General features: G+C 42.5%; 1 protein-coding gene across 8 annotated transcripts in view; it reads left to right on the forward strand.

Moving 5' to 3' along the window:
- The first annotated feature begins 3,603 nt into the window (after positions 1-3,603).
- Positions 3,604-24,589, forward strand: part of Ubr4 (ubiquitin protein ligase E3 component n-recognin 4) — a 128,393-nt gene continuing 107,407 nt past the window's right edge. For all 8 annotated transcript variants that reach the window (XM_013507391.1, XM_005409791.2, XM_005409792.2 and 5 more), the window contains exons 1-15: positions 3,604-3,872; positions 11,409-11,506; positions 13,094-13,197; positions 14,026-14,155; positions 14,258-14,397; positions 15,070-15,172; positions 15,301-15,442; positions 15,587-15,711; positions 19,381-19,505; positions 20,101-20,160; positions 20,254-20,444; positions 22,654-22,753; positions 22,882-23,019; positions 23,579-23,696; positions 24,291-24,478. In XM_013507391.1, the coding sequence (XP_013362845.1) occupies positions 3,694-3,872; positions 11,409-11,506; positions 13,094-13,197; positions 14,026-14,155; positions 14,258-14,397; positions 15,070-15,172; positions 15,301-15,442; positions 15,587-15,711; positions 19,381-19,505; positions 20,101-20,160; positions 20,254-20,444; positions 22,654-22,753; positions 22,882-23,019; positions 23,579-23,696; positions 24,291-24,478 (1,941 nt within the window). In that variant the 5' untranslated portion in view covers positions 3,604-3,693. The remainder of the gene's footprint in view (positions 3,873-11,408; positions 11,507-13,093; positions 13,198-14,025; positions 14,156-14,257; positions 14,398-15,069; positions 15,173-15,300; positions 15,443-15,586; positions 15,712-19,380; positions 19,506-20,100; positions 20,161-20,253; positions 20,445-22,653; positions 22,754-22,881; positions 23,020-23,578; positions 23,697-24,290; positions 24,479-24,589) is intronic.

A 24,589-nucleotide genomic window follows, 5' to 3' on the forward strand; every position in this document is an offset into this window, starting at 1 on the left:
TTTGTTACTTAGTTCTTTATTTTAAAAAGAATAAGTTATAAAATTTTAAAAAATATTTCATGGAATATTTTATTAACTTTAGCATGTTTCATTAACATTCCAGTAGTGCATTTAAAAATACTTAATGACAAAATCAAGATTACTTCAGAAATGCAAGGAGAATATAATCTACAAAGCCTTTGACATCTTATTAGCTATTTTACTCTGTAATGACAATGAGCCAGGCATTATTCGAAGCACTTTACATCTATGCAGTTATTTTACCCTCAAAAATTTTCATTCCTTCATTTTATAAATGTGGAAAGGTACAGAGAGGGGAAATCAGGTGCTCAAACTGACATACTACTAATTACTAGAGCTGGAATTTAAGCCAAAGCAATATGGATCCAAACACCATAATCTTAATAAACTTTTACTTCTCCAGTACCTAAATAAAGATATTCTTTCCAATTTCCTAACACTTATTTACAGCACACAAACAGAAATGAGTTATTACAGCAGTGCGTAAGGGAGGCTGGCTGTTGTGTTTGATGGATCTCAGGGACCAGCAAGGTGGTGGTAATCCATGTGAAGCCAGCACTCACATGGCCATAACATACTGACTCCATCATGGTTTTCATGAAAGGATGGATCAGGTGGGAGGTGCCTACTGTGGATGTACTGCTTCTGTGTTCCTGGAATTATGGTAAAATGGACATAGGGGAAATGACCTCAGAGCCCCTAAGGGGTAGCCCGAAAGATGTGCTTCACTTTGGGCCAAAGTCTTTATTTCCCCATGTTCAGCCAGATTCTCTTTCTTACTCTTCACAAGAATTCAGTCAGTGTGTTTGGGAAGATGAATTCTGCTACATTTTGACAACCCCTCAAGAAATGTATTCTATGGATTCAGATGTGGATGTATTCTTTTTTCCAGGAAAAACCTGTGCAACATGAAAAAGTCAGAGGTGCAGCATTATTAGGGAGAAAACTGAATGGTAATCAACAAACAGAGCAAGAGCCAGTGAGGAACATGATGAAATTCTGAGTACCCAAGCTTTCTCAAGAGAAGGCAGCTGCTCTGAAAGCCTAATTCCAAATCTTCTCATTTTTCTACAGGTATTGTTAGCAAGGAAGAGCGATGGGACCAGATTCCCAAAGGAGAGGCTGTAAACCCTTTGCGCTGATCAGGCTCCTGATGTTAATACCAGGAGGTGTCAAGTGCACCCTGCCATTTGTATTCATGTCAGCATTATCATGTTACTGGTTGCTAACAGATTAGGATTCCCAGAGCCTTCCTCTTGGCAGTATTCCTCAGAGGTAGGGAAGGACAGACAAGCATCTTTACATGCATGAAAAGAAGCTAATTTATGTTCTGCCTCTTGCCTCCATGTCAAGAGTAAGCTCTGTGGAGCGTGTCTGTGAGCTACACGGTACTGTGCAATTCCTCAGTAAGTAGCAATTAATGGTGACAATGGATGTTAGTACTTTCTTAAACTCAAAAGGCCAGCTCCACCTGTAGGAAGGTGGAAATTCCCTTTTGGTAAGGGACAGAGTGATTAGCAGCTTCAACACACACAGGTTCCAAAGTAGGACTCATTGAGGAAAACAAAGCAAAGTACCAAACGTTCACTCCAAATATCCTAAGTACAGGTATGAAAGAGGGGTATATATTTTCTAGTTTTGTTTAATAATGAAAATCAAGAAGGAATTCCTTTAGGTGCTGGCAGTGTAGCTCAGTGGTAAAGCAGATTCTAAGGCAGAGCAAAATCCTAGGATCAATCCCCAGCCCCTGGGGGAAAAAAAAAGTGAATTCCTTCAGTTTTTAAGTATCAATCTGCTAACTAGAAACCATTCTCCTTGAATCAGCTGGAGAAGTCAGTGTAGGAAAGTAGTTAAGTGTGTGATGTTTGGAGTCAGACTGACATGGTTTTATCACTTACAAGCTGGGGCTTTGTTTGCTGACCTCTGACCTACACGCAGGATCAAATGAGATGACAGGAAGGCTGAGTGCCCGGGAGATAGAGATCATTATTGTTGGCTATGTGGATGCAAAGTATAACCAAAAGGTTGCCAGATCATTCTCATCTTTGTGGCTGAATGGCGGGCTATTTCTCATTAAAAATGTTTGCAGTGTCACTTTCCAGAACCCCAGTAAAGTCAGCATAAGCGACAAAAGAGCGAAAACAGCATTCAAAATCACGATGGAGTCACCAAGGGTGTTGTGGGGCTCCCTTAAAAAAATTGTAAACAATGCCAAAAAATTAAGATGAATTTCCCCTTCAAAAGCTACTTCCTGCCCTGTTTCCCAGAGGCTGTCCCTGAACTTCATATCTGTCTCTTTGACCACACAGGGCCCTGGAATTTGATTTTATCCCTTGATGGATCTTGGAGAGTTCCCATTATCAGCAGTATGAATCTCCCACACCACTTGTAATCACAAGGTTAAAACTCCTCAGTTATTCCATTGGAGATCTTTATGAGGTCAGTCAAACACTGTCTCAGGAAAGACTTATGTGGGCCACCTTTCCAGTAGGAATTACAACATGAAGGATGTGTACATACCTGCCTCCCTAGGAGTTAAGAGTATAAGAATAGGGGCTGGGGATTTAGCTCAGCGGCAAAAGCGCCTGCCTGGCAAGTGCAAGGTCGTGAGTTCGGTTCCCGGTACCGGAGAAAAACCAAAAAAAAAAAAAAAAAAAAAAAAGAGTATAAGAATAGCAAAAGAAGTGGAGCCTCTCTGTAATTCCAGGAGTCTGAGAGGCTGAAGCAGGAGGATCCCATGTTAAAGCCGTTTGGGCAATTCAGTGAAAACCTATTTCACAATAAAAATATTAAAACATGAGGTGGGGATGTAGCTCTGTACAAAGGCTGGGTTCAGTCCTGTCTGTCTGTCTGTCTCTCTCTCTCTCTCTCTCACACACACACACACGTTGCCAATAAAGACGGACCCACTAACCTCTAACCAAGAGGCTTGTTTGCCACCAGCACTAGGTCTGACATAAATTTCTGATCCAAGATACTGAGAAAGTTCTTTTTCCAGTATAAAGACTAAGGCCAATAAGGTAGGTAGAGCGCCTTTTCCAATTTCTGTAACCAGGAATACTGCAAACAGCGATAAACCTAATAGAGGGAAACCTAAGTATATAAAGGGCTTGAGAGCGAAGAGAATAAGGATGAATGATTAAAATAATTGCGAGAGGTGGTGTGAGGACAAAGCTTTGCAAGCTGTGAAGTGCTGGAGTATACTACGAGGTACTTCAGGCGTGGAAAGTGGGTGAGCAGTATTAGACTCTGGCTTCCTCTTCTGGCCCTTGGATGTCCCGGACTGGAGTCATTTTTGCGGACAGTCTATGCTGCTGTCGGACACATCATCCCCCGAATTTACGTTCTACACTCACCTTCCCCGCGAGCCGAGAAGCCACTTTGCTTTACGCAGCAGGAACGACTCCGGGAGGGAAGGTGCAGAGGTGTACACACTCCTGGCCCCCCCCAATCCGCATCCGTAGGCTCTGCGCAGGCGCACTGCCGCCGAGCCGTCCAGACGCTGAGTCGCTCACCTGTGAGAGCCCAGAGGACTCTCCGAGTGTCGCTTTTTTTGATCGTCGGCCGCAGCGCGAAGTCTGACGCGTCAATTGCGTCACTTCCGCCCCCTCCCGGGAGGCGGCGCTGGGCCGGTGGCAAGCCCCCGGAGGGAGCCGCAGTAGTAAGACGAAGATGGCGACGAGCGGCGGCGAAGAGGCAGCGGCGGCATCAGCGCCAGCGCCCGGGGCCCCGGCAACGGGGACAGACACTACCCCGGGCTGGGAGGTGGCGGTGCGGCCCCTGCTGTCCGCGTCCTACTCCGCCTTCGAGATGAAGGAGTTGCCGCAGCTGGTAGCCTCAGTCATCGAGAGGTACCGGGCGGTGGCCCCGGCTGGGCGGCCCAGGGGGGGAGGGGACTCGGGCAGATCTAGACCCACGTCCCGGGCTGCCTCCTGCCGCTCCGGGATCCCTACTCCAGCCGCGGCGTCAGGGCTCCCCGCGTGGGAGAGGAGGGCTTGTCTGGGGTTCCTTCCACCAGCAGTGTAAATCATCTGTGCCTCAATTTCCCCTCCAGAGCAAAACTTTTGAGGCTGCCCTTGTGGGAGGGCGTGACCGGACACATCTAAGAGTGACTTTGAGATCCTTCGCGCCCGGAGGAGAACGTCCCCAGGGCTGCCCGCTGTGTTAAGGTCAAGGCATGGATGAGTTTGCATTTCTCAGTCGTCCTCATCTCCCTAGCCTGGTCGGAGCGGAGCCGAGGGTTTAAATCCGAGACCTATCACATAATTTAGTAACGGTCTTTACGTCGTGCTGTAATCACCCGAGGCACGTGCTATTTCTGTGATTAAAGGCACTAGTTACCACTTATGATTTTCTTTTTACTTTACACTCCTTGTATATTTCTACTGTAACGGTCTTGATTAAAACATTTCCGTGTGTGAATCTGAAAGATCATTTTTCTTCCAGTGAAGGAGTGTGTTTTCCCTCTCGCAATAAAATAGCTTTATCTTTTACAGTCTTTCTGTTGGCTCACTGTTACATGTTTGTGCCTTTTGCACAGATTCTTGTTCCCGGGAAGGTTGTGATCTCAGCGTCTACCTTCTTCTGACTACTACTGTTTAGAGCAGTCTCTCATTAGTTTGATAGTAGACTTTCACTTTTTTTTCTTACCCGGGGAATCGAACTCAGGACCTCTCACTTGCCAGGCAGGAGCTGCACCACTGAGCTATATCCCAGACTTTCATTTTTAAAGCCAGTCTCACTTTCATTTTTCTAGCCAACCCTGCTTCAGGAACTCCCTGCAGTTGCTAACTGGGTCATTTTAGTTTCTTGCCAGTATGTGTAAATGTCATCCAGAAGGTTAGAAATTGCTGTTGTCACTCAAGGGAGGCCCGTGGTTTGACACAGTATCTATTACGGTGCTTACTGTGCTTCGGCTTGTGGTGCTTTGGATGCTAAATTTTAAACAAATTATAGTAATATAATGTCCAAGTTTAGTAACTTTAGAGTTAATAGATGTATTTTCCTACCTAATTACTAAACTAAGAATGTTCTGAAGATGTACACAAGGATCAAAGAGACTACTCTCAAATTATGTAGCCTGTTTTTTTCCTGTCTGAAACATTTGGTATAGTACAGTGGTGGTGAACCTATACCATGCTTGGGGCAGCTTGCTGCGTGTCATCCTGGAAACCTCTAAAAGGTTTACCATTACTGGTATAGCGGTATTTTTCCTGAACAGTGCTCACAGTGTTACTTACAATCAGCAGTGTTCCACTCTTTTTACAATATTTTCTTTATTTTTATGGATATGAACTGAGAAGACTATAAAATCATTTGTCCACACTTTCCTATTCATCCTGTATCCCCAGACCTTGTGTATGGGGGTGAGGGGAGAGAAAAGGGAAGAGAGAGAGAGAGAGAGAGAGAGAGATTCTGCAGATTGAACCCAGTGCCTCTACGCTGAGCTACATTGGGGCCATACCTTGTAAACTGTAATAGTTAAGCCACCCCATCCAGCTCTTTGAAGGAGCCATTAGACTAGGTTTGAAATTTTCCAGTGCTGACTCTTATCCCCTCCCCCACTCTGTATTTGGATAATCAGGAGTAGCCTGTGCTTGTAGACAGTATTAAGACCACTATTTATGATTTAGGAAAATCATTCAAACTGATGGGTGTTTACTAACAGTTTTATTAGAAGAGCTTTGAAGGCTCTGTTCTGGTTTCTGTGGCTCATTTAACTCTGAAAGCCTATTATGTGTCCTCTTCAGGCTCTGTGAGGATGGTATGATTCAAAGAAAAATTTCTAGAAGAAACATCTAGTTTACCAGTTCTTAACAGAGTAGGACAGTTAAACATAGCAAGTGTTCAGTTTAGTGTACGGCGCGAGTCAGCAAACTTTGTGTGAAGGGCCAGAGAGTAAATAATTGCAGATGCTGGTGTCTGTGTGGACTGGTCAGCTCTGCCCCTGCAGCCTGAACGCAGCCGTTCACAGCCCTGTAAAATGAATTTCTCCAGCTGTGTTCTAATCTTAAATATGGACGCTGAAATTTGAATTTCATGTGATGCTTTCATAAAATTTAAAAACCATTCTTAACCACCGATGTACAAAGATAGGTGACTAGCTGGATTTGGCCTGCAGGTCATAGTTCGCTGACCCCTGCTTTAGAGCACACGGGTTATACCTTGCTGTCAGTTTCCCACAAATTCATTTGCCTTTCCCCAAAGTGAAGTAAGGGTCCCAGAACTCTGGAAATACATCTTCCAGAGTGAGTCATGGCCACAGAGTATAAAGCTGACGCTGATAGATGCGGAGGTGAGATTTATTTTCTAACTAATCACAGGTTTAGATTCGTAAGCTCCTAGTTTACTTGTGTAGTTGCCACTCCTGCCTTCTGTAGTTCCCTTGTTTCTCCCTATTGTCGTACTTGCCCTCTCTCCAGGGACCTTCTAGTTTTCTGTTACAATCGGCTCTTCTCTGCTTCCCCTTTTGATGTCCCGGGTCCCCTGTGCCATCTCTTTCTAGTGGGCATCCTGCTCATCCCTTGGATTCCTCTCCTGTGACTATTGGGTATCGTGATACTTTAAGACAGTCCTCAGTACTCCACCGTTCTACTTCCTGTCTCTATTCTTTCATGTTTTTATAGTTGAAACTGATCTTTCGTTGAAGAAAAATAGATTAAAATTTCTTATGTTCAGATTTTATTTGATAGCTTTAACTTTGTAACCAAACTGAAATAAGAGAGGAATAGATCATCCTGGATAAATTGTGAAATGTACTCTCTAAAGTAGCATAGATTTTTTTTAAAAGAAAAATATCTGAGGTCATTTAAAGGACAGTTCACCTGCCTACCTACTTCTTCCCTTCCCTCCCTTCCTTTTGCTGTTCATTCCTTCCTTCTCCTTTTCCTTTTGCAATACTGGGAATTGAACCCAGGATTTGCACAGGCTGGGCAAGTGCTCTACTACTGAGCTACATCCCTAGATACACCTTCCCTCCCTCTCCTTTCCTTTTATTTTGAGACAGGGTCTTGGTACATTGTCTTGGTGAGTTGCCTGGGCTGGCCTCAGCGTTCCTGCCTCATTCTCTGTAGCAGCTGAGCTTACCAGTATGCACCCACACTCAGCTTCATTTTCATTTTTATTGTCTGTATCAAGTCTTTTACGAGAAAAAACTCAAAATCTTTTAACCATGATGATCTTCCAGACCGGAAATGGTGTTAGAACTTGTTCAGTGGAGCACACGCCATCCATGGGGTTAATTAGTATACCGTAATTGCTGGATGTAGCCTTCTGTGTTAAAGTACAGAGATTCCTTTCGTAACTCTGCAAGATATGCTGGTGACCATAGTTATCTTTAGATAATTTGATTGAATCTTTATAGATTTTAAAAAAGAAAAAAGTCTGTTTCCCCATTCAGTCCTTCCTGGGCTTGTGTGACCTCTTTAGTCATAAGCCTCTTTGACAGTCTCTACCTCCCAGATAGTTGATGAATGTAGGGCAAAGGCACCTCCTTGGGAAGGGAGAGAGTGTTACAACATCCCCTTTAGGTGCTGCAGTCATTTCCTGAAGATCTTGAAAGGAAGGAGGTGCAGTGATGCTGTTGTTTTTTCCATTTATATGTTATAGGACATAAGTTGATGATTGACCTACAGAAAAAGTAGCCCACCGCCAGAAGAAGGAGTGTAACTGTGGGACCCGTGAGAGTAGTCCTGGTGATCGATGTTTCCATGTCTTAGTGTCATATTCAACACAGATCTGTCCAGAATGTGAGAATTATCTGAAAGAGAACTTTTAGTTCTTTGGTTAACAACAGCAGAATGTTTATACTGTACATGTGGAGAGATCTATGATTCTATATGTTTGTATATTTTACAGTTTGGTATCATGAAACAAATATAATGGATTCTGTACTTAGAAGTTCATGAATCTGATAAGGGGCTAGAGGACTGAAGAGTTTCCAAAGTTTATGAAAAAGATGTACAGTATTTTCCCCAAGAGGGATATGGAGACGAATCCTTAGTCTTTTATTATGCCGTCCCTCCTTGCACTTCTATCTCTTCCTAAAAAGAGCTCGCTATTTCTAGACCCTAGCCAGTTCTTTTTTCACTTACACATCAAATTGGATTTTTCTGGCCTGGTTGCTCAGCTGCTGTTTTCCTTTGTACTGTGCATTGTGTTTATTTACTATGCAGTAAAAAAGCCTCAGATTCCATGTCTGTCAGCAGTGTTTCAGGCTCAGTGGTGCTACTGCTGCAAAGTTTATTGGAAAAAAACAAGAGTTTGTTTCAGGCAGATAGCTTGACCAGCCGGAGGAGAAAAACATCTTTTCATTTTAAGTCCCTGTATTTTTCTTTCTTATGTTGTATTTGTTTTGAATTTCTTCTTTCTTTCTTTTTTTTTTGGGTCTTTTTGAGACAGGGTCTCACTATGCAGTTCATGCTGGCCTTATATTCACTTTGTATTACAGGCTGGCCTCAAACTCGTGGCAATCCTCCTGTCTCAGCCTCCCAAGTGCTGGGATTACAGGTGTGTGCTACCATGCCCAGCATGTTTTGAATTTCTTCATTTTCTCCTTCCTTTTAACCTCCTGCCCTTTATTCCATTTTTCCATGTCTTCAGATTACTCTTGATATTTTGGTGTCTCTCAGTTTCCTGCGGAATGAGGGTGATGGGTTAGTGAAGTTTGACAGCACGTCTTTATTAGGTGACTCATACACACTGTTTCTTTAAAATCAGGACACGACTGTGAAGCTGGGTGTGGTGTTGCATTCTATAATCTCTCACTACTCAGGAGGCTGAGGCTGGAGGATGGCAAGTTCAAGTTTGAGCCCAGCCTGAGCAAAAAAGATGTGAGAATGAAAGATACAACAATATCCATTACTTCCTCACTCCTCCTTCATGTCTTTTTTTTGCCTTTACTGTTGGAGATTGAACCCAGGCCATTTGTCCTGAGATGTATCTCCAGCCCAGTCTCACCAGGTGGCTGCTTTGCTCAGGCTGGGCTTGAGCTCACAGTCCTCCTACCCCAGCCTCCCAGAGTGCTGGGGTTACAGGCACGCCACCATGCCAAGCTCTTAAGTCTTTGTAAAACTCGTATTTCTCAGGCTTGCTTGTATTTGCTCTAGCCTTATAAGGAGCTGAGGGCTCCATTTTCCTTTGCCAATTCTGTTTTCTTGTTGGAATAAGATTTGTGTGTTTCTAGGGAAGGAAGGCAGGTTGGTTAAATCACATTGGGATCCTAGAGATTCAGGTTCAATCCCCAGTGTGCGTGCATGCGCACATGTATGCACGCACTCACTTGTACGTGCACATTTTAAAAAATTACAGTAGGATGACACTGAGCCAGGCTATTACATTAATTTTTTTTTCTTTTCTTTTTTTTTTTTTTGTTGTTGTCTTTTTGAGACACGGTCTCACTGTGCAGTTCAGGCTGGTCTTGAATGCACTTTGTAGCCCAGGCTCTCCTTGAACTTGCAAGGATCCTCCTGCCTCAGCCTCTCGAGTGCTGGGATTATAGCATGTGCCACCATGCCCGGCCCTATTAATTTATTCTTCCTTTAATTATTTAGAGCAAAGACACATCTGTGGGAAGAGGAAGCTGATATATGTCATGAAAACAGATTAAGTTCATCTGTTGAGTGGGTAGTTTTTTTTTTTAATTTGGCAACTTTTTTTTGTTTGGTAACTATTAATCAGCAAAAAATAGGGCTAACTAGCTCTAAGCCTTTGAAGTAAATCAAGGAAGGTAAATAACTCAGTAAGATATCAAATTACAGACTGGAAACCTCAGAACAAGAAAGCATGGAAATAAAGGAGAAACTAGGTTGCGAGGTAGAAGCAAAGGTATTTCCTATGGACTTTTCTCCTGAATGTATGAATTTTATAAACGAGCTGGTCACCAGGGACTTTTAATGCTGCTTCATGTTGAAAACTTTGCATTCTGTTTTTAATTTGCTGTGACAAATAAGGAAGAATGACCCTTGATGGGCAGGAAGATCCTTCTGTATCGTAAGTGCTCCATAAATATTTTCTTCTTGGTGGGGCTGTCCTAAAAGAGGGGGCTAATCTTTGGTCCTACCCACATAATCCTTCCTTATAAATCCACAAATAGCAAAGTACTTGCTTTGCCAGACTCTTTAATGTTGTTTGAGGTGATTCATCGCTCACATTGGCATCTTCTAAATATTAACTTGTCTTTTTGGCTCCTGTGTGCATTTGGCAGGTGAGTAGTCTCGCTGGCAGTGAATGAAGTCCTAACTCTGTTTACATTTGTCTCGCTAGGCTAACATTTCTTGCTGGGGATTATTTCACTAAGGAAACTGTTTAGTCCTGTCTCCGTTCTTTCCATTTAATAAGATACATTTTAGAGTTCTCGCCTTCTTGTTTCATGGATTGTAGGTTAGCATCTGATTTGGTAGATAAATGACTTCCACGTATGCAGCCGTTAGCTCTAGTGGGCTCACGATCTTCAAGACAGCATTTCCTCAGCTAAAGCTGAAAGACATAGTTCAAATGTCACCAAATCTGTGATCTAGTTTAGCCTACATGGGAGGATGGCCAGGCTGGAGTGAAGGCCCTGGTACTCAGGTAGTCAGTTTTGGATTAAGTTTCCATGTTACGCTAGCATTGGTAGCTCTTTTTAAAAAAAAAAAAAAAAAATTTTTTTTTTTGGAGACAGAGTCTTGCTGTGTAGCTCAGCCTGGCCTTGAACTGACGTGACACACTGTGTGGCCCAATCTATCCTCAAACTCATGGCAGTCCTCTTGCCTCAGCCTCTCTCATGTTGGGGTTGCGGGTGTGCGCCACCATGTCCAGCTACCAAAATGGGTTACTTTGATCTCTATCCTCACTAACAGTATTTTGAGTGATCTGGTCTACTCCTTTTTCGTAAAGCTCTTACTAGCTTTTTGGTCTTCGGTAATCTGTGATGTAGTGTAGAACAAATTGGTATCCTGTTATGTTTTTACTTGCGTTTTAATTTTAAACGAGGATTTTTTGTTTTGTTTTTTTCCGGTACCGGGAATCAAACTCATGACGTTGTGCTTGCCAGGCAGGCGCCGTGCCACTAAGCTAAATCCCCAACTCCTACTTTTAAATGAGTTTGGAAATGTTTTCTGTTCATTAGCCTGTGCTTACTAAGCCTCCTATCTTAAACAAATTACTTAATCCTAGGCTTCATTTTCCCACCTTTTTTTTTTTTCAATACCAGGGTTTGTACCTAGAGCCTCAAGTGGGGCAGAGAGGGAGCACTCTACTACTGAGCTGTATCCCAGCTCCCAGTCTTGAATAGAGGGATGTTAACACTACCTACCAGAGTTGCTGAAAGGATTAAGTGAATGCCTATAAAGGGTGTACGGCATGTAGGTGGCAGTAAATAAGTAATGGCTGGATTATTTTCTTTTCAGTGAATCCGAAATCCTGCACCACGAGAAGCAGTATGAGCCATTCTACTCCTCTTTTGTTGCACTTTCCACGCACTATATTACAACAGTTTGCAGCCTCAGTGAGTATTCCTCTTGTCACTCCCTTCTGTGCATGTGTGAATGGGGAGATTGTTTACCCTCTTGTCAGAGCATCCAAACAAGTTGTTAATGCAGTCTGTGTGTTAGGGCTCCTAAGCAGGTCACCCAAGGGTGGTGATGGCCATTGGCCGTGCTGGGGCTCCCATACCTGGGCATGTCTAGTGGCTTCCGGAGCTCCTGGGTTTGGACACCTGTTTCATAATCATTTTGTCAGTCTTGGTCATCATCATCGCTGTGCCTTCTCCTCCTTTCTCACTCCTCCTTTCCTCTTCCTCCTTTCCCCATTTCTCCTCCTCCTCCTTCTTTTCCCTCCCCCCTTCTGCTTTCTCTTCTTTCTTCCTCTTCCTTCTTTTGCCTTTTCTGCTCCTCCCCCTTCTTCTTCCTCTCTCTCACTTCTCCTCTTTCTTTTACCCTTTCTTGCTTCTTCCTCTTTCTCCTCCTTTTGTGGTACTGGGGGTGAAATCCAGAGAGTGCTGAGCTACATTGCTGTTTTTTAACCAAAAAAAACCTATTTTGACACAGGGTCTCAGCAAGTTGCCTGTGCTGGCCTGGAACTTGCTGTTCTCCTGCCTCTGCCTCTCAGTGACCTGGGTTTGCAGGCATGGGCTGCCATGTCTGGCCAGCTGTTTCTCTTAATGAGAAGCATCTTATTGATATGAAACGTGTAGACACTGGAGAGTTAATTTTGTGTGTTGCGGGTAGTAGATGCTGATCTTTGCGTTTAACAGCTACAAATCAAGGCTCTGTTCCTTATTGGTTTGAGTGAAAATGTGAATTCTCTTGTGATCTCTAGTATATGAAGAGATTTCAAATTTAGTTCCCCATTTCTTGAATTTTCCTATTCTCAAAGTGACCAAACACTGTTTTACATTATTTCTACATTTTTACATTTTCAGTTTATTATTTTTTTTACCCTAATTCAAATAGTTCTAGAGAATTTAAATTATTTACTTGGATAGTCACTAGGTTAGTAAACTGAAAGGAACCTGTAGATTGCTGAGTAATTTTTTATTGTCAAGTGCTGTTTATTATAGGGACTGGTAGCTGCTGGAAGAATTCCTGTTAGCCTGAGGAAACTTTGGATAGGAAGCACCTTGCAGAAAGGTCATTTAGAACCCATGGGAAAGGAGAGATCATGCACATGTCCAAGAGTGTGAACTCTAGAGGCAAACTTACAGGATTTGAGTCTAGCTGTGGGACTGGCATGTGATTTAAACTCTCTGTGCTTGTTCATTCATGTTAAACATGAGAGAGGATAATAATAATATACCTTATAGAATTGGTCTAAAGGTTAAATGAACTAATATAGTCAAAGTGCTTGGCACATAATGTAATGCCTTTTCTATTATAGTTATTTTAATTCTCAGTAAGTGAAAGGTAAATAATCTATAAGCAGTTGATGTGTATCACTGTGAAAATACTTTGCTTCTTGAGTTGTTGGTTCTGAATGGCTGTTATAGAAGAATATTGAGAAATGTTAGACACGTGGAGCTCGGTACTTGATCATTGTGGTGTATTGATAGTAGACTGAGCAGTCTGAGGTGAAATCAAGCTTACTGTTTTCTCAGTTCCCCGGAACCAGCTTCAGTCGGTGGCAGCAGCCTGTAAAGTCCTAATTGAATTTTCTCTCCTTCGCCTGGAAAATCCAGATGAGGCTTGTGCTGTGTCTCAGGTGAGTGTGGTGGCCCATTTCGAGCCCTTGTTTTTAAGTAGGATTGTGACTCACTAGTAGAATTGATGGAGAGTCGGTTGCATAGAGCAGAGATTGATAAACTTCTGTAACTGATGGTAAATCATGTGCAGGCCATATGGTATCTCTTGCAACTAGTCAACTGTGCCTTTGTACTGTGAAGACAGCCATAAGCAGTATATAAGTGAATGGATTCGGCTGTGTTCCATTAAAATGTACTTACAGAATAAGCAGTAGACTGCGTTGGGGCCACAGTTCACCAGCATCTGGTGCATAGCGCTGTTGTAGTCTTCTTCAGGGATTGCAGATTTGTAATTTGCAGGTAACAATATATGTGTAAAGTGTGCTGGATGACAACGCCCGAACAAAAGAGACCAGTCACTGACTCTGGCTGATTGTTGTCATGCAGGGATGGAGGCTCAAAGTGGCTATAGTTTATGAAAAAAACAAATACTGTTTTTCTGGTATTGGGGATTGAACCTGGGGCCTTTATACTGAGCTACATCCCTAACACTATTTTGTGAATTATTAAGAGATGTACAAACTCTGCTTTTGTGTATGAAACCTTCCATTTTTGAAAAAGTTAGTCAGAATTTCAAATTGCAAAAAAAATGCTGTGAGAATAACACGACAAATAGGAGAGACAAATATGGGCTAAGGATCAGTAGTTTTCCATCTCTGCTTTAGTATTTCTTTTTTTTCCTCCAATTACAGTTACTTATATGAATCTACATTTGCTTCTGTGCCATTTAGAATTCCTGAAAGAGTAGAATCTCCTGAAAGATGTATTTAAATTTGTTTTCTTTTCAGAAACACTTGATTCTCCTAATCAAGGGCCTGTGTACTGGCTGTAGCCGATTAGATAGAACTGAAATAATCACGTTCACAGCAATGATGAAATCTGCCAAGCTGCCACAAACAGTGAAGACACTTTCAGATGGTGCGTGTCCTTCTACAGACCTGGTTGCTTGGCCGCCTCCAGGGCAGCTTTGCTTTCTGATGGGACTCTGCTCATCTCAGGTATTACTTTCCTATATTACAGTGGAAGACCAGAAAGAGCTGGCCTCACCAGTAAGCCCCGAACTGAAGCAGAAGGAGGTACAGATGAATTTTTTGAACCAGCTGACCTCAGTTTTTAACCCTAGAACTGTAGCTTCACCACCCATGAGTCCACAGGCTCTGGTAAGTTGTTCGGCCAAATGTCCTGGTCTCCGTAGGGTTTAAGATGATAAAACATTCCGGAAAAAGAAGCATCATGTTTTATGTTTATGATATGCAGTGATAGTCATATGCCACATGCAGTGTGTTGGTCAGGGATGAACCACATATACAGTGGTTGTCTCACAAGCTTCTGGCGTCTAGTGATCTCATAGCTAACTTAACCTGTGTAAGTACACTCTGAGGTGTTTGCCTAATGACAAAATTGCCTCGGGATGCAGTTCTTAGAACGTATTCTCACCTTTAAGTTGTGCATTGCTATGTATGACTATAGTAGAAAAAACAGAATACAAAACAAAGTAAAACTCACCCTAATTATTGTCTATTATTATTGCTGTTTGGATGACCATTTTCTAGGCATTTTTCAATGCAAATAAACGTGAAGACCTTGTACAATTTTTTGTAAAAGACGTCACTTTATATTAGCTATAGAATCTATATTATTTGAAGCTACATATTTTTCCCCTCTTCTTGAAAGGACAACCTGTATTTTCTCCAATATAGATGAAGAATTATCCCATCATTAGCTGGGCAGTGTGAGAGTAGCCACATAGCTGCTTGCTCACTTTTTGTTCTGCACAGCAGGGCAGCCAGCAGTGAGAAGTGCTAGTGTCTTGACAACCCTGTGTTTCTTAGGTGGAGGGAGAAAATGATGAGCAATCATCTACAGATCAAGCCTCTGCTATCAAAACCAAGAATGTGTTCATAGCTCAGAACGTGGCTAGTCTTCAAGAGCTTGGTAAGACTGGTTACTCTGAGAGAGCTGGTTTCTTTGCTTACAAAAATTCAAGTGTGCTTGTTCTGTGTGGAATAGATTTGGGCATCAGTAAGGCCTTTTTGTGAGGTTATGCCTTTTCACTGGTCCAGGAGGCTCAGAGAAGCTGCTGCGTGTGTGTTTGAATCTGCCGTATTTCCTACGCTACATCAATCGTTTCCAGGATGCAGTGTTGGCTAATTCCTTCTTCATCATGCCTGCAACAGTAGCAGATGCCACTGCTGTTCGCAATGGGTAAGGTGCTCCTTGGTGTGTGTTCTTTATCTCAAAAGAGAAATAGCTGGCTATTTTTTGTGACTTGTTGATTTCCTTTTTCAAATTATAGAAGCAAGTGATTCTAGGAGATATTTTTGTTGATTTTTTTCCATTATGTTCTAGTTTTCATTCACTGGTGATTGATGTAACTATGGCATTGGATACCCTTTCTCTACCTGTGTTAGAACCTCTCAGTCCCTCTCGTCTACAAGATGTGACGGTCCTCAGCCTAAGCTGTCTGTATGCAGGTAAGAAGTTACGATGTGAGTTCTCAGTTTTTAGTCAAGGACAGATGCATTTTCAGGAAACTTCGAGGATCCTGAGTACTCTGTTCCCTGTACTTATTCCTTTCCCTAAATGACTTAATGTTGCATATAAGTGAAATGAAGTCTGAATAGGTAGCTTTTAAAATTACCCTGCTGTTTAACTGCTGGTATTGTTTTGTATGCATATTTGGCCTTGTAGTATTTTTTTTTTTTTTTTTTTTTATGGTTTTTCTCCGGTACCGGGAACCGAACTCACAACCTTGCGCTTGCCAGGCAGGCGCTTTGCCGCTGAGCTAAATCCCCAGCCCCTGGCCTTGTAGTATTTATAGATACTAAATGTCTACTTTATGAGGAGCAAAATGCCAAGGACTGTTAAGATGCTGAGATGAGTACTATGTAATTCCTTCCTACAAAGAGGAACTCCAGGTGGGTGTGGTGGTGCATACCTATAATCCCAGCACTGGGGAGACTGGGGCAGGAGGATCATCATGAGTTCGCGACCAGCCTGGGCTACAAAGTGAGCTCAAGACCAGCCTGAACTGTGCAGTGAGACCCTGTCTCAAAAAGACAAAAAAAAAAAGAACTCCACAATGAAGAAGATAATACAGACAGAAGAGATGTATAGAATATTTTGGGCACACAAAGAACAGGTAGAGCCTTATGGGAACAGGTTTGCAGAAGGACAGGTTTCAGAGGACATTTATTTTAATAAGTGTGAAGAATATTTATGTTTCAAGAAAATCCCCTTCCTGTTGATCATGCTGCCTTGCAAGTGGGGCCTGACAATTGATGTTTATTTTCTTAAATTATTGTTAAGGTGACTTTAACCCAAATCATTAATCCTGAGTTTTAAGCCTTTGAAGATAGAGCAATTTGAGAAGTGTACTTGGTTGTGCGCTGAAGGTTTGGGTTTGTAGCCTTGTAACCCTGATCTGGAGAGCACCAGGAAGTTGCTGAGGTGGATTCATCTCCCTGCATTCTCTGAACATCTAGGTTGAGCATCTGTGCACAGATGGAAATAGAAAGAATACAGGTGTTTGTGCTTTTTCAGAGGAGGTTAGTGAAGAACTTTTCTATGTAAAGGAATGGAATGAGAAGTAAGGAGAAACTGTTCAGAGCTTCACAAGAGCCACAGCTTGCTTTCAGTTTGCAAAGTCAGTAGGAATGAAAGTCTTGATGTATCTTAAGAGGTGGTGGACCGTCTCCTTGGCTATCCCTAGGCAGAGGCAAAATCAGGACCAAAGATTCCTACAGTTTGGGGGAATATACTAGAGGTATGTGTGTAAATCTGAGTTTTATAGGTATAAGTGGGTGCCATATAGCTGGACAGAAAGGCTGAAGGAGAAGTGCAACTTAAAGTCATTGGGACCACATCCTATAGACAGTAGAGACCACTGCAGATTCTGAAGTATGTAGGCATCTGAGCTGTATTTTAGGAAGAACATTTAGACACTGCAATGTGGGATATTTTGGTTTGGGGAAATGTTGGAGGCAGAGAGATAGGTTAGCTGGAATTTGCAGTCTTTCAGGCAAGACACATTTAGGGCTCTAGGTAGGGTTAGCAGCATTGAGAATAGAGTGGTAAGGCATGGTGGCACATTTCTCTTATAATCCCATCACTCTGAGAGGCTGAGGCAGGAGGATCATAAATCTGAGCCCAGCCTAGGTAACTTAGCAAGACCCTGATGCTAAAGGTCTGGGGATATAGCTCAGAGTGAAGGCCTTGGTCATTCCCCAGTTACACACACACACACACACACACACACACACACACACACAGAGAGAGAGAGAGAGAGAGAGAGAGAGAGAAGAAAGCTAAAGATACAAGTGAGAATGTCCTCTGTCAGTGTCTAGATCCAGTGTTTCCCAGAACTCTACCTTTGATCTTGTATTTTGTGTTTTTTTTGTTTTTGTTTTTGTTTTTGTCTTTTTTGAGACAGGGTCTTGCTATGCAGTTCAGGCTAGCTTTGATCTCACTTTTGTAACCCAGGCTGGTCTTGAACTTACAACAATCTTCCTGCCTCAGCCTTCTGAGTGCTGGGATTGCCACCATGCCTGACTGATTTTGTATTTCTAAATTTAGAGTTAGTTTATTTTCATTTCCAGAGAATTTCTTGACTGTCATATGGATCTCAGTGTATTTAGGCAAGATGTGATTAAAATCCAAAAGGATAGAGTCAGGTATGGTGACGTACACTTACAATCCTGCAGTTTAGGAGGCTGAGGCAAGAGGCTTGCACATTTGAGGCCAGCCTGGACAACTTAGTGAAACTCTGTTTCAAAAATCAAAGCAAGCTGGGCATGGTGCTGCACGGCTGTAACCTCAGGACTTGAGAAGCTGAGGCAGGAGGATCGCTGCACATTTGAGGCTAGTCTGGGCTACATAGTGAATTCAAGGCCAGTCTGAACTGGCCCTGAAGCAAGACCCTGTCTCTGAAAAAAAAACAAGGAAAAGGGGCTGGGGATATGGCTTAGGAGTACAGTGCTTGCCTAGCATATGTGAGCCCCTGGGTCAATCCCCAGTACTGAAGAAAAGAAATTTCATAGTTTGATTAAACATCCCAGCCTTGCTTTATTGTTGAAATTTGATCACCTGAGATGTGATTTAAGGAGAGAGACGGCTTTGATGCCTTTGAGAAATATTTCCAAGTCACATATGGAATTTTTTTTGTTCATAATCTTAAATTTTAAAATTATTTTTCAATTTAAAAAATTAGTAGATTTTAGCTGGATGGTAGCACATAACCTATAGTTCTGGTTACTTGGGAGGCTGAGACAGGAGGGTCTCTTGGGCTTAGGACTAGCCTTGGCAAAATAATGAGACCCTGTCTCTGAAACAAAAACTAGATTTTATTTCTAAAGCAGTTTGGGTTTGGAAGAATTGAATGAGTTATGTAGAATTTCCATAAGTCTCTCCCTGATGCATGTGGAATAAGTGCGGTACATTTGTTGTCATTAATGAACTAATATTGACACATTGCTATGAACTAGAGTCCATAGTCCACTAGAGTCCCTCTTTGTATTATGCAGTCCTGTGGATTTTGCAAGATTTTGTAATGTGATGTATCTACCATTACCATATCAGAATAGTTTCACTGCCCAGAAAATCACCTGGGCTCCACCTGTTTATCCTTTACCTACTTCCTTCATCTTGGGTAACCTTTAATCTTTTTATCATCTCTGTAGTATTACCTTGTCCAGAATAATGTCATGTATTCAGAATTATATGGTACTGTACATAGTCTTTACAGGGTGAGTTGTGGGTGAGGTTCCTCCATGTCTTTTCTGACTTGGTAGTTCATTTTTTTTTTTTTTTTTTTTTTCTGAATTTTTTATTCTGCTAAGTGGATGCCCCACAGTTTATTTATCCATTCACTTATAGAAGAACATTGTTTGGAGTAGTGGGTAATTATGAGTAAAGCTGCAATAAATGTTTATGTGCAGGTTTTTATGAGGATGTAAGTTTCTGCTCATGTAGGTAAATACCTAGGAGTGTGCTTGCCCGATTGTGTGGTATGATTGTGTTTAGTTTTCCCTTGAGTTTATTTTCGTTAATCAGGAATTTCTTGTGGGTGAGATGCGTTTTTACCTTCCAGTTTTGATGGTGCCTTGGGAATGCCCCAAGAGTGGAATCTGCGTGTTATTTTTCAGGTGTGAGTGTAGCAACCTGCATGGCCATCCTTCACGTGGGCAGTGCACAGCAAGTGCGGACAGGGTCCACAAGCTCCAAAGAAGAAGACTATGAAAGTGACGCAGCCACCATTGTCCAGAAATGTGTAAGCCAAGCATCAGCAGTTGTGGGAACCTTTGTTATTCAAAGCTCTACTTTCTCCCTTGGTGAGGGAAGAGACTTAGAGCAACCTTCACAGATTGCTCTTTCCTTTCCTTCAGTAGTGGGACAGAGACAGACATCTAACTGGTGTATGTGACAGGTTACATAGATGCTTCTTCTGTTAGCTCTGTAGAAAACACTGCAGCGTCATGGTGGCGTTGGGCCTTGAAAAAGATTAGTTATTCATTGAGAAATACATTTGAAGCTTTAGTGGGTATCAGTATACTTTCAGGAGGTGTAAATACCGTACATTTCAGATCTGGCTAAGTACGTAGAATGTGTTGTGGTTGGAAGCCATCTGATGCGGAGCTGCGTGTGCTGCTGTTGGTTGGGTGTAGAGAGCGCCTCTGGGAAGGTGACCTGAGCCGCGTGGAAAGTGGGTGTCAGCGCCCTGTAAGATGAAGAAGAATTATATCATTGGAAAATGACCTGAGGATATTTAACTCTTCACATTAAATCAGTTTGGGTTGGATTTAGCACTTATAAAAAAATAATATGCCAGTTTGCTCAGATTTTTGTGTCTGTTTGACATTGAATAGCTTGAAATCTATGACATGATTGGACAAGCAATCAGCAGTTCCCGCCGGGCTGGTGGTGAGGTAAGAAGTGTGTCCCTGCTGTGTTCCTATCTTGTGTTCTCTAAGATATGAATATTTCTATGTTCATGTTTTATTTTGTGCCCATTACAACAGCACTACCAGAACTTCCAGTTACTGGGTGCCTGGTGCTTGTTGAACAGCCTTTTCCTCATCTTGAACCTCAGTCCTACTGCCTTGGCTGATAAGGGAAAAGAGAAGGACCCACTGGCTGCCCTCCGAGTCAGAGACATCCTTTCTCGTACAAAAGAAGGAGTGGGTTCCCCCAAACTGGGGCCTGGAAAAGGGTAGGTGTCTGTTTCTCTTGTCACCCTTTCTGTTGCACTTTTGTTCTGTCATTATGTTTCCCTGCTGTTTCATAGTGGTGAGGAGCTAGTGTAATTCCTTTTCTATCCATGACAGGTTCTGTTTTGTTTTGTTTTGTGGATTGAAACCAGGGCCTTGCCTGAGCTGGACCTGATGGCACATGCCTATAATCCCACTAGTCGAGGAGCTGAGGATCACCACAAGTTCAAGGCCAGCCCGGGCTACATGATTAGTTCAAGGCTGGCCCAAACTACATAGGGAGACCATGTCTCACAAAGACCTAAAAGAACCCCAGGGCCTTGCAAATGTTGAGCACATGTCCTGCCACTGAGCCTCACTCCCACCCTCTCTGTGTCAATAGAAAGATTTGCCTTCCTTCCTGGTTTGAATTTAACAATGGAGATAATGATCCTGGCCTACTAGCTCCACATTGTAGCTGTGGGATTTCGGATGAGTCATCAGTTTCTTTTGATCTTGTTTCCTCATCTGGCCGAGAAAGAAAATATCTGTAATGTGTATTTTGGTGTTACCAAGTTCACTTCTTCTGTAAAGTGGGTTCAGTTTACTTGGCGTTGAGTACTCGTTCCCTTGTTTAACCTGTCAGGTGAGGGTATTGTCAGGCTCTCTTCTGTTGCTGTCTGAAACATTTGTTACTGTTTTGGTAAAGTCTGAGCCCTGCTTGCTCGGAAGGAGGCATAATTAATGTGGTGTTCAAGGTTTTGCTTCTGAGCCTAGGCATTCCGGATTTTATTTATTTTTTTAGTTCCTACCATGTATTTGTCTCCTCTGTAGGTATTGAAGACATGCACTAAATGAAGCGGTGTCCTTAGCTTTGTAGAGTTTATTTTCAGATACACCAAGTATAGTATAGGGTAACCATACATATGTATTACAAAGAAAAAGAAGCCAGAGCAGGTGGCTGGTGAGTGATGGGAACTGTTGTTTTGGTTAGGATGGTCTGGAAAGGGCTTACACACAGGATGTGGAAGCCATGTGTGGAGTGACAGGACAAGCCATGTAAGTGTTTGGGTAGAATTGTTAAGGTTCAAGGCACAAGGAAGATGGACATTGGGGTGCCAGCAGTGTGGCCAGAGCAGAGACACTGAGCAGGGAAACTGGTAGCAACTAGGTCAGAGAGGTAGCCAGCGGTCAGATAACGAGAGCCAAGTGCTGCAGGAGGGTTTTCACTAGGAGAGAGACGTGATCTGATTTATTAGGGATCCAAGAGCCCAGCTGTTGTGTGGAAACTGGACTGCAAGGACAATTATTTATGTCTCACTCTCCCTTCCTCCCACTGAACCCACCCCTAAGCCAGGGTTCCCTAGGTCAGTAAATTAGTTGGCTCAAGCAAAAAAATTTTGATGAAGCTGCCAGTAAATCCAGTCAGCCATACCTTCCAAACATAGCCAGGCAGACTTCCTTGCTCTGCCTTTACCACTATCACTTTATTCCGAGTTGCCTTCTTTTCTCCTTTGGAATAGTGCACTAGCTTCCTAACACTACTCTTCCTTCCTCTCTGTGAAATACCTTAGATCCTTTGTTTTACTTTTCTCTTTGATGTTCTTATTGATTTATATGGCTTGTTATGTAGTAGAGGTATTGACCTTTGTCATATAGACATGCTGGAGAGAAGGAAAAAGTTTTACTCAAGCGTAACATAAGCCGAGCTTGGGAGGCTGAGGCAGGAGGATTGCTGTGAGTTCGAGGCCTCCCTGAACTACATAGTGAGACCCAATCTCCAGAAACCACCCCCGAAAAAGAAAGGAAAAAATCAAATGTAATATAAAACTTCTGTTCTCTTAGGTTTATTCCCAAATATTTTCTAGAGTATTTTGCTGTTAATCTTTTTCTTAAAAGAATGATTCTTTAAAAGTTCAACATCTAAATGTGAGCAACTTCACATGACTCAGTTGCTTTGAACTGATCTCTTAAATCCTAAAAGTCCATGGATTTCTAAGTTTTTCCTAGTCCAGGAGTTCTTACCCTGCATCTTGCAGGTCCTTTGGCAGTTCATGGATAAGTTTCAGGGAGACTGAATTTCTGAAATGATATGCTGACTTTGTGCATACGTATATATTTTCTCTTGGGGAAAGGTCCATAGGTCTTCAGAAGGGTCTAAGATCCCAGAATGGGAAGATGTGCCACTTCATTATTTATTACTTTAAGGTGTTTCCTGTTTTCTTTGTGTAGGCATCAGGGATTTGGGGTGCTGTCAGTTATATTGGCAAACCATGCCATCAAGCTGTTAACATCTCTCTTTCAAGACCTGCAAGTGGAGGCTCTTCACAAGGTAAGGAAGGAGTTTGTTTTTGTGAAATCAGCATATCAGTTGCTTTATCCAGGCATAATCCAGCAGTGCAAGTGGTTCTTTCCTGCTGAATCCTGTCATTAATTCCTCTTTGATAATGTTCTCCTCAGGGTTGGGAGACAGATGACACCCCTGCAGTCCTGAGTATTATGGCCCAGAGCACCTCTATCCAGAGGATTCAGCGACTAATTGACTCAGTCCCACTGACAAACCTGCTCTTGACGTTACTCTCAACCTCCTATAGAAAGGTGAGTGGGAATCTAGCCATTAATAATCTGGAAGAATTTGTGTAACCTGAAAATGAGTAAGAGTAGCCATATGCCATGACCTTTATAAGTCTACATTTGTAGTGATGATTTTGAAGAGAGGAATTTTACTTATTTTTTGAAATGGAGTCTTACCTTGTTGCCTAGGCTGGCTTTCAACTCCTGGGTTCATATGATCTTCCTTCCTGAGCTTCCCACATAGCTGAGAGTATGGGTATTTACTATAGCATCCAGCTTGGCAAGGAGAGGAATGGGTAATTGGTTGAATTTACCCACACATTTGAATCAGCTGTTATCAGTGTTATGACATATGTGATACTCGGAGATTTATGGTGATTGGCATTCTGTAGCAGAAACTGAGCGGGTACTATGGAAATGCTTGGTTTTGTTTTTTTCCAGTCTTTGAACATGTCTGGTTGAGAGTGCTTTTGTAGGAAAAAGCAGCAAGAGTTCTGATGGTGAGGGAGAGCTTGTATGGTGAATGAGATTTAGTAGGGTAGCTCTCTGTTTTTTAGTTGCTAATTCTTCATCTTTTTCATAGGCGTGTGTCCTACAGCGACAGAGGAAGGGCTCCATGAGTAGTGATGCCAGTGCCTCCACCGACTCCAACACCTACTACGAGGATGATTTCAGTAGCACCGAAGAGGACAGCAGCCAAGGTAGGGGCTGCTTTTGTCTATTCCAGAGTTGAACGACAGAGTACAGCAGGTTCCTTTAGTGTCCCTATGACCATTTTGTTTCCCCCTGCCTAGGCTGGACCTTAATTCTGTGTGCACTGAAAGATCGCTGTGTTGCTGAGCTCAAGTTGAGCGTTGAACAGCATTGAGTGATGAACAGACACTTCTTAAAGCCAAGCCCATGTTGCTTTTCCTTGCTGTCCCTCCAAAATCAGAGTGTATCTTGTTAGTCATAGTTCTTGCTGTGGTGACATATGACCTCTGCTCTCTGCTTTCCCGGTGCAACTTGAAGGTCCAGTGCGAGGTGTTTGGTTTGGCTGTTGTCATAGATCTGTAGTTTAGGAGAGAAACTGAAGTGTGTTCTAATAAACAACAGGGTCAGACTAACCTTCCCTCCTTCTTTAGAGAGTGAAAAAGATAAGTATCTCAGATTCTTCATAGCTAAGTGTGAGAGAAATACGAGACATTAAGAAAGATACGATCTTACCATCTTGGGGTTTATAGCTCATAAGAAGGATAAACTTGGAAAATGTTTGGCTTATTGCCAGTAAAATAAATTTTCCCTTCTCTATTCAGATGATGACAGCGAGCCTATTTTGGGGCAGTGGTTTGAGGAGACCATCTCTCCCAGTAAAGAGAAAGTGGCACCTCCACCCCCGCCGCCTCCCCCTCCACTGGAAAGCTCGCCTCGTGTTAAAAGCCCCAGTAAACAGGCTTCTGGTGAGAAGGGCAACATTTTGGCTAGTCGCAAAGATCCTGAGTTGGTAAGAGTGAATTTCTGAATTTTCGGGGGAGGAGGAATTGAGGGAAGCATTTGTGAGAGCATTTGAACTAAAACATTTTCTAGGTTGGTGTTTAACTAGAATGTTTAAGTA

This window comes from Chinchilla lanigera, unplaced genomic scaffold, assembly GCF_000276665.1.
Source record: "Chinchilla lanigera isolate Chin_1 unplaced genomic scaffold, ChiLan1.0 scaffold00126, whole genome shotgun sequence".
NCBI classification, from domain to species: domain Eukaryota; kingdom Metazoa; phylum Chordata; class Mammalia; order Rodentia; family Chinchillidae; genus Chinchilla; species Chinchilla lanigera.